The 10319-nt window shown below is 42.0% G+C and overlaps 1 protein-coding gene across 1 annotated transcript in view; it reads left to right on the forward strand.

Moving 5' to 3' along the window:
* The window catches only part of LOC8050772 (mannan-binding lectin serine protease 1), a 102366-nt gene extending 92441 nt beyond the window's left edge, over window positions 1-9925 (forward strand). The window contains exons 12-13 of the mRNA XM_029987920.3: window positions 210-431; window positions 7542-9925. Of these exons, the coding sequence (XP_029843780.2) occupies window positions 210-431; window positions 7542-7766 (447 nt within the window). The 3' untranslated portion in view covers window positions 7767-9925. The remainder of the gene's footprint in view (window positions 1-209; window positions 432-7541) is intronic.
* Window positions 9926-10319: the final 394 nt, after the last annotated feature.

The following is a 10319-nucleotide window of genomic DNA, read 5'->3' on the forward strand; positions in this document are numbered from 1 at the left end:
TAGGACTCGTGATGAGGCGAGCTATACAGATTCGGAGCATAGACGTCAATTTTTGAATGGCGTAGAATCCGTAGATCATCGTCCGTTCTAACATGGTAACCACACAAAATTTAGCTCGATCACGACATCCCTAGCCCATATCGCCGCGACCTTGTGAGCGTGTATTTTGATCGCTGCCAAAAGTAATGCTTCTACTCGCTGTGCCTCAGGTGGAGCTGGCGGATCACATCAGCTTCAACAAACTGATTTCCCCAGTTTGTCTGGGACAGTCCGAACACGTGGAGCGAACCTTCTTTGCTCATCCCAAGACGAAGGCCGTCGTCACTGGCTGGGGACGCACCATGAGCTCGAGGAGTGCTTCTAGTCGTCTCCAGGAAGTAGAAGTGCCCATCCACGCCCCGGACACATGCCAGCGGTCCACAAACTTCACGGTGAGAGGAAGGGGGGCCAAGCAGGCCAAATAGCCGCTACATTCACTCAGAAGTTGAGAGAGCTGCAGGGAGGACAATCAGTCGTTCCACCTCCAGCGCAAGTTTCCCACCTTCGTCAAGCCTTTGGCAGCTCGTGCACATCGAACGCGTGTACCCAGCCAATGCACAGCTGAAGCCACGGAGCGCGTGCTGGAGGCCAGGCGTTCGACAGACACGCCTTGCGCCTCTCATTTTATCAGTGACTATTGGCAACATGCGCGATGGAAAGCGTCGTTGTGGTCGACTTTCCACGATTGGCCGAATGCTGACTGTATCGTAAGCAAAGGACTTCTCATCGACAGAAATAAGAGTGATGCCACAACTTTAATTTTGACGGTGTTCGCAGAGTTAGTTTCAGATCACAATGATTTCAAGCTTCCACCATGCTCATTTCAAACACCATGCAGCTTGTTGTTCACAGGGTAATGACGTCACAGAGGAGGAACCGTATGAAAGCGTTGCCGAAACATCTCGCCGCTAATAGCACTGTTTTCACGGAGGTTTGTTCAGATCAAGGCTTTCATAAAGAAATTTCCCGAAAACATATAAACAAAAAGGGCAATGCAAAAATGAAGCGCGTTATATTTTCTCAAGAGTTTTCCTTCAAAATCTACTGGAGAAATTGAACCGGTGTATAATTGCATGCGCCAATTCAGATTCTTTTTTAAACATTTTGCAAGCTAAATGTTACTTCAAACTTTTGCCGGACATGACTTCGCTAAATTTTGCGGCATTTAGAGCGCCTTCCGAGCTCAGACAGCTCAGCAATGAACACTTAGAGCGACTCAACACACGCGGCACAAATTCTATTTCCCGACTTTATTCGTAGGATTATCATATATTATACCTAGGGTTTCGTGTTTTCGGATAAATCCGCTAAACTCCGAAAAACACTCACCGGATAAATTTTCGACAACTTAGATTTATCCGCAAAATTCAGAATTTCGAGGTCACGATAAGCCCCCAAACAATGGTATGTTAAGAAAAATTGTCGTGAGAGAAAAAGGCTAGTAACCTTAACAACAAATCCGATTCCGATTTTTTTTTAGTTATTGACAAGAGAGAGTTTCACGTTTCCCTCTTAAAAATTTGTTCAGCAAACTGTGGCAATGCACCCCTGTCGAACGACAAAGGCCGGAATTCCGGACTCCAGTTTGAAGCATACCATTAGTGCCTCAAACCGAGAAGGGGTTGTGTTTTCATGTGAGGAGGGGTTGTGTTCTCACCGAAGGGAAAGATGTGAATCTGTAGATATCTTAAGATGGGAAGGGCAGCTGAAGGTATTCTGGGTCAGGAGTTTGGCGATATTAGAATGCCGACGTTTCTTGAAGCAATATTGCTTTCAAGATTTGTCGTGGGACAATTAGTACTGCCAGTTGCAAGCGCGCCAATGCCCAAAACGTCTGCAGAAATTCGGTACTGGTGATTTTTTTTTATAAATTTAGCGTTGGTTTTCATTCAGACATTACTTACTTTCATTAAAAAGATCAGAACAGAGTAAAATTGAATTCCGAATTGCGGAAAATTTAGAATCTAACAAAAATAAATTTCAATAGACCCCGAATATTTACCATAAAATAAACTTCAAAACTCCGAAAAAAAAAATGAAAACTTCAAATTTTACAAATAATAAACTCCGAAAAACGCCCTCCGAAGTTTACAAGCAATAAACTTCTAAAACACCGAATTCTAATTATAACAAAGTTGTTTATTGAGTGAGGCCATTCATTGCGGAAGTGAAGGCTTTCGGGAGCTTATTTTTATTGGCCTTACGTTAACCTCTAAGGTAATTAAGCACGTTCAAAATTTGAAACACAAAAATAACATTATCCGAGATTGGTCGATGACTTAAAGAGGCCATCCAAAGGTTGTTTAACTAGTTTCAATTTTGCTTACCAAATGCCATTTAAAATCGTGCGAAACAAATGCAATCAACGAAATCGCTTTATTAAAGGCTGCTGTTTCTGCATAGTTAAGGATATGCGAATCGCAGCGCTAGCGTTCCCCGGCTAACTTGTCCCTTGACTTAATATTGGTGCTGCACGCTACGCGTATTGAAATAATTCAATATTGCTCTCAGTCTTGTTGAGGACGCCTATATACTTTTGGCGATGGGCCAAACTGGCTAATTAAGACAGATTAATTATCTAAGTTTTTAAACGCATTTATTCTTTTTTTTTTCTTTTACATATGAAGATACTGACAATACAGTAGAAGGGTAATATTGGAAGAGCACTAAGTACATACATAATAGACACGACTCATCATTACAACATGCACGAAAAAATGCTACCAACACTACATCAGATACATAGGCAATATATACAGTATAGGGAACTATGATGCACAAAACAAATACATTGCAGTTTTTTTATCACCAAATAATGCATGAAATCAACGCAAGTAGCAGTGCAACGTATATGAAAAAATAAAAATAAACGCATTTTTGGTTTCAATCTACCCATATTATATATACATAACTTCGAGAAAAAAGACAATGATACATGGCAATCCAATGATCCCAAGTTATAAATATGTTTGCAAAAAGGCATCTTAGTTCGAAATAAGATTTTATGAAAATGTTATTAATCAAGTTCATTTCACTATTTATGGCTACATGAAAGAAATACGTAAACATTCGCTCCTAAAAGAGTATTCAGATAAAACTTTCCTGTGCTTGTGCCTAGTCGGCCTAGTATCAGAAAAAGAAACTTACCTATACTTGTAAATTTTAACGGCACCATTTTGTATTAGATAAACGAACTTAAGTCTTAATTATTTGGCTCTGGTAGCTAGGGCTAAAAAAAGAAATTGTATTTAAAAGTTCTGACGGAGAGTTGATACGACTCTATATATTTAAGGTAAAACGTATTGCTTTGGACTGTTTATTTTCAAGCTTAAGTTAGTCTTTGTATCATGAAACCAAACGCTGTTCGCATATTCAAGTGTCGGCCTAACATGACTGGTGCAAGCTAGGAGCATTGTAGCAGTGGTGGCTTCAACCAGTGTGCAACCATAAAAAATAATAGCGCGAAAGAGAAAGGACAGCGAAGGGCAGGACAGGACACGCGCTGTCATAAAAATAATAGTGCCGCGCGCCAAGTAGACAGCGCGGCCGTAGCCTAACGGTTATCGCGCTTGTCTCCCACGCGAAGGGCCAGGGTTCGATTCCTGGCCGTGGCTACGCATTTTTGTTGACACTGTATTGTGATGTTCTGGTGAATTCGAGAACCGCCTAGGGCTGATTCGAGGTTAGAATGATCTACGCGTCGAACCTTCTTCGTCGAATGCTCCAGAAGCCAGCGCGTGTACGAAAGCCGCTCCGCGTGGCAAGCCGGAGTCAGTTTTCGCCCCAGCGTTCGACTCTGCTCTTTCGCCGACTTCGACGCCCGCGACGCTCTGCTGTTATCGTTTGGTTCCTTTTTATGTTTGGGCACAAGTTCGCCCTATTAAACGTTTAGTTCCTGCAGTTATTCGCCGCCTCATCACTTGTCCTTCGTGAGGAGGTCGACGAGGGTGGTGTGGAAAGCAAAGATATTCAAGTGGTGATGTCCCAAGCAAGCGTTTCTCGTGCGAAGGCGGTACGAGCATTGAAGAACAACAATAATGACATCGTAAATGCAATCATGGAACTGACAATGTAGCAGAGGTTGTAAGCAAGCAAGACCTGCAAACCGTCGTCAAGCATTGCAGCGGGCTCTACAGCTGTGATTATTGTAAAAAGATACGAATCCGACTCGAAAATCATTGCCTGCCAAAATGTCTCGAAGCAGTTGCTTCTAGTTCTAAATATTGCCGCAAATTAAAGTGTTCGAAATCGAAAAAAAAATGCGTAGTCGCGGCCAGGAATCGAATCCTGGCCCTTCGCGTGGGAGGCAAGCGCGATAACCGTTAAGCTACGGCCGTGCTGCCTACTTTGCGCGGCAATAGCATGAAAGACAAAGGACAAAGGAGGACAGGACAGGACAAGCGCTTGTCTTGTTCTGTACTCCCTTGTTTTTCGTGTTTCGCGCTATCATTTTTTATGATAGCACTTGTCCTGTCCTGCACTCCATTCTTCTTTGAATTTTGCGCTATTATTTTTTATGTTGTTCAACCAACTAGACCACTTACTTATTTTGCTCTAACCAGTACTAGATTCTGCGTTTGTTTTAGGCACCTTAATCTTCTGAGAGGTTTCGATGTTACATAATTTACATGAAGATTCTACTTTATGTCAGAGGTTATTATCATACCTAGACACTGACTTGCACGTGAAGGTGTAGCAATACAACCGTAGGTAAATTCAGAAATATTTTTATCATTGTCATTAAGAAAACGATACCTTATCATTCAGATTCAACTCCCTCTGGGTACATCACACATTTATTACTTGGCGCGAGTTATTAGGAGCTAAATAACCGTCTAATCAGTTTATTTTCATGGAAATTGCACGGTTGTATTCGAATGGCTGAATGTTAGAATATATGTCTTTGGTTGTGTCGTTTATGAAGAGTAGGAACAGGACCGGAACAAACAGACTCTGCAGGTACCAGAGATTACTAGGGAAATCTCAGATGGCCCCATTCCGGCTGAACAAGCCAAGATACCTTTTGCAATGGGCCAAACTGGCTAACTATGCTAGATTAATTTGCTGACGTTTCGAATGATAATTTGTGCGTTAACACTCCATTACGATTTTGCAGAGCCTCCTTAGAAACAGCTCACCGTGTAGTTTTCATATAAGTAGTCTTCGTGTGTCTAATTCCTTTTTTCTTGCTTCCAAAAATGGTATGAAATTATGCGCGTGATTTAAAAAAAACGTTTTACATGACTAAACTCTACCGAACTTTGACGTAAGTGCCCCTAGTCTCTTGGGACTTTTTTTTTAAATCTCGCACACTGTTTGCTATGCTAAAAACTATACACACGAGAGCTACCTTCGGAGAAAAGGCGCGATGAGATCTTTCTGAACTGGCTTACGTTCACGAATCAATGATCATTTGTAAAGTTAACTAACTTGTTTATGTTAACTTGCCTGTTTAGCCCATCGCAAAATATATATATACATTTATCTCTCATGCCTTAAGTGCCTTAAGGAGGTTTCTGATGTCGCCTAACTATGGCCGATAACTCATTCTGCTGCCTATAAGCATCCTAGAATTTTTACGACGCGCGACTGATTTCTCTATTAAAAAAAGCTCGCAACCAGTGGCGTTGCGAGGGTAGCGGAACCCGGGGCGGTAGCCCGACGCGACCCCCCCCCCCCCCCCCGCTCTCGCGTGGCCCGCCGCAATTTCCCCTCCCCCCCCCCCCCCCGCCCCCCCGTGACATTCCCTTGAGCGCTGCACCCGGGGCGGTCGGACATCCCCCCCCCCCCCCCCCCCCCCCCCGCTGTGACGCCACTGATCGCAACACATCGATTTCCCTTCCGGCGATGGGAGGAGCGCGTTCCGAAACCAGGAGTACCGTCAGTCAATAGAGATTTTCTGTTTCCTGTTCGTCTCAGGCGCGTGGGTTCCGTGTCTGGTATTCTGGACGAAAAAATAATGAAACATTTTAACCTGGAATCAGCGAGAAAATATAGGTGAGGCAAGAGGAGAATCTGTAACAATCACACATTTTTTGTAAACAACTTCCGGCGGCGTGGACATTTCGAAACGATGTTTTACCGCATACCACAAGTGACGGTATTCAAGATGGCTGCGTCATTGTGGAAAAGGGGGAGAGCAAGGGAAGGATCCTCGCGCCTCCGGCAGGTGGAACCGCGGAGTGATATCTCGAATGTGCGCGGCTCATTGCCCATACAGCCCGGACTACGATTCAACTCAGCGAGCACTCGCTCGAGCGCTCAAGAGCTGACGACCAACCACATCACTTCCGCGAAAGAAAAAACAAAATCATTGTTTATTGTGTTTCAGACGATTATTGCAGTATTGTGTTCTCTCTCTGTGAAAAAAAAATTACATTTTCGACTACTCTTATTTGCTTTTATCGTTTACAGATGTCTACAGATTGTGTACTAACCTTGTTTGCAACCTCAACGAAATGTCGCGTTTTCATTGGTCATAGCCCGTCCTGGCTATGACCAATGAAACCAATGAAAAAAAATCGACCGCGCGTGGCTAGGGTTAATAGATTTTTAGGATACTTGAGCCCGCAGAATGAGTTATCGCCATATTTAGGAGATCTCAGAAACCTCCTCAGGGCAACTTTAACACTGTGAAAGCTACTTTGTTTCTTCGACAACTCTAGCGGGCACCGGAATTTTTAACTATCGACAAAAGTTAGCTTAATCACCCTGTGTGTTATTTTCAAACTCTCAAGATTTCAGCGTTTCAATCATCGTCTACAGTAGGTTGATTAACAGATTAGTCAGTAAAATAAATGTCGCCAGTTAACCGGCCAAGTTCCTTTCATTGCTACAGTCCTCTCCTAACATCGCACGAACACGAATTTCACAGACCTTGGCGCATTCGTACTAATGCAAGCAATAAGGAGCGTACACATGTCCAAGGTAACTTTGTCTACACTATATTATATTGCTCCGATTGTTGTTGTAACCACAGCAAAATTGACCATTTCGTGACGTCTAAGAGAATAAAAACTTTTAGACTGAAATATTTGTGGCCTAGAGGAATTTAGAAAAGCGAGAAATGCCTGCGAGGAAGTACGTAAACAAGCAAAACACCTTAGTTTCATTAATTCGACGTGTTTCTGAAACGCATAAATGCACATAAATAATTTTGATTTGAGTCAATTTTGTAAAACAATATAACCTAGAGGAGAACTTACCTTCTTAAAATTAAAACGGCTTTTGCATCTTGTGAACAAAAAAAATTAAAAGAGCGGACTTTAATCAATATCATAATATAAAACAATTGAATCATATTGATATATTTGTCCCACTTCACGTTTTAAAGACGTGTAAATTCCTTAAGACAAAAAAAATTCCAAGCATATCTGTGCAATGGTTATTGCTCGGGAATAATTAATTTTTATTTGGGGGGAAAGAGCATGGCATTGTCTCAAGGGTGGCAAGGTCCCACCTTCTCCCAAACTTTGTTTCATCCGCCTTATGGGGCTTTCCAGGTGACCGAGAACATGCTCTGCGCCGGTGCCACGACGGGGGGTGTGTCCCGCGACGCGTGCGACGGCGACAGCGGCGGACCCCTGGTGGGCGTCAAGGACGGCCGCTCCTACCTCCTGGGCATCGTGAGCTGGGGCGACAGCGTCCTGTGCGGGAACAAGGGCAGCTACGGCTTCTACACGAAAGTGAACAAATTCCATACCTGGGTAAAGAGCATCATCGACTGATCCCCCTGCAGCTGAAAGGAACGGCTCATGGTTGTTATTTTCACGGAAGTCAGTACGGCTGCTGGATGCTTTCAGTTATCGCCCTAACAACAGACATTCATCTTTGTTGAATCCTTTGACACAAAGAAGCAACCTTTGGTGAAGACCGCTGCAATTCAAACTAATCCTTAAAGATGCGATTTATGTTGAGTTTGGACGAAAAGCGCAAATTCAGCGAAACTTGCAGGACTGCCTGAAAAATATACTTGCAGATCATTTCTCCTGGCCAGTTTAAAGCTATTTAGATTTGTTGACGCATTTCATTCTTTTTTTTGTGAAAGCTAATTTTTGATTGCAACAAAAAAACAAACAACGGCTCTTTCAAAAAGATTGAATGCAGAGGAGGCTTAAAAGTATATTCTTAGTTTCTTTAAAGACAACTGTACCCATTAATGGCACCTTAATATTTCAACATCACTTTATTGCAGATACGTTCCCTGATGTCTGAGATTAATAAACATTGCTTATGTGTTATCGTTATACTCTATAAAAATATTCCGTGTATAAGATATTGCTTGGAGTGCTTTCTAAGCTCTTGCATGTTTGAATGCTGCGTCTCAAACCCAACGCAATAATAATTTTAAAAAAACTGGTATTTCGCTATGTCAAACTCGCCTTAAATTTACAGTGCAGTTTATCTCAACAAGGCGAGTGCTTGCTCGAATGGTTTCCTAGTCTCAAACAAAAGAAACATACAAGGAATGTGCTCATAGAAATTTACAAATCATGTGTGTTCCTTGAAGTAAGGGCTACACACACAAAACGAGTTTCCTTTACAAGCATTTCGCGTAGATAAAATAGAATGATCTTTCCTGTTCTTCAATAAAATCCCATGTGGACTAGCGTTATATTGCTCTAATAAAATACTGTTCAATTTAACAACCCAGTCTCAACAAAATCAGCGCTAGGGCAGACGCACTTATATATTGAGATTTGAGTCTCTACGTGCAATATTTTGTTCTTAAATGGTAGATTTATCTATGCTAACTATTCTTTCTCTGAGACAAGCTCAAGTGAGATGGCTACTCACTTTATTCAATGTAAGCCGTTCCTACCCTCATGTACAATTTCTAACATGCGCACCACGCAGTGTATATTTTGAATTTGTATTTTCGTTTGATGGGATGTGGCACTTGAGGTGCATTTAGTCAACCTTGCATTTATATAGATGGGACTGTTGTTTCTCAGGGCGATGAGATCCTCCCGAGTCTGTAAATTGTCTGCTTTTTTTGTGGTAAGTGAGCACTGAGTCGTAGAAAAGCTAATCGATGACTCAAATTTCATCGCACATCGTTTTGTTCCCATGACGCGTAATGTTTTATCTTGCTTTGAATTTCGCTATTCACTAATCATGTAACATTTTTCATTGCGCGTGTGCGTGTTTCCGCCTGTGTTCTAAGCTGAAGTGTGAATTTGATGTCATCGTTCATGACAAAACGTGAGTTCACCATGCAACGTAGCAATGTGGATCTTGAAAAACCCAAATATCGTGTATATAAAGAACCATTATTCATCTTGGCGACACATAAACACAACACAATAATATTTGCGATGCCATCATTCTTTGTATCATAGAATCAGCCGGTCAGGCTTCTCCCACAAAACTCAAGCTCCGCCCACACAGAACAGTGCTGGTGTACCAGCGGCCGTCTTCTGGTGAACTGCTGCTTCAGTGTCAGGTTATAAACACCGCACATGACAGTTCGAAAATTATATGCTATTAATGTCCTGTTTACTGTATATTGTTATAGAAGCGCATATTTGTGATGGCCCATTCCTTAATGACAGGAGAAGTTTTATTTTTTATTAAGTAGACCAATTTTCTATGGAAATTTGAGGTTAGAGCTTCTAAGTTTGTAAATATTGCAAACATAAACCAATTGTTAAAGACATAAAGAGCGTTCATTATCTGCGTCCTTCCACTGGGGAGGATTTAGTACTTGTCACCCACTCCACAAGGCAGCACTCACATACACTCCGACCTGCTCAGCTCATGATAAAGGTCACATGCACACTGTGTTTTTGTTTGTCGGTTCATAATCAACCTGTCTAATGGTGTCTTTTTTTAAATTTCTGGACGATTATTAAAACAAACTTGAATAAAGATGATGACAACGCTATGTTCCCTATGTTGCTTTTATTCTCCGGCTAACAGTCAACTACCCCAAAGTGCTTTCGATATAAAACATTCAATCAAATATTCAACAGTGTCCTATTGGGATAATTAATAGAAATGACGTTCATCCAAAAAGAGTAAATCTCTGGGGAAAAAGCTTCCTGACCCATCAAAATGAAATACTCTTTCAGATTTTGCCACACTTCGTTTATACTTCGTTCCGACTTAGCACTAAACGCAGCCAAAGCTACGTGGTAATACTACCAATCAAGCAGCCTCAAAAGCGCAAGTCACTAGGTCCTGTTTGTTTATGAGGGGTTCAGCGATGATCGAACATGTAAAAACTTGGAAATCAGAGAGCTTCAAGAGCTGCTCATTTGAAGCTCTCTGCTTGGTTC

Source organism: Ixodes scapularis, unplaced genomic scaffold (assembly GCF_016920785.2).
Source record: "Ixodes scapularis isolate PalLabHiFi unplaced genomic scaffold, ASM1692078v2 PGA_scaffold2__306_contigs__length_199485367, whole genome shotgun sequence".
NCBI lineage: Eukaryota > Metazoa > Arthropoda > Arachnida > Ixodida > Ixodidae > Ixodes > Ixodes scapularis.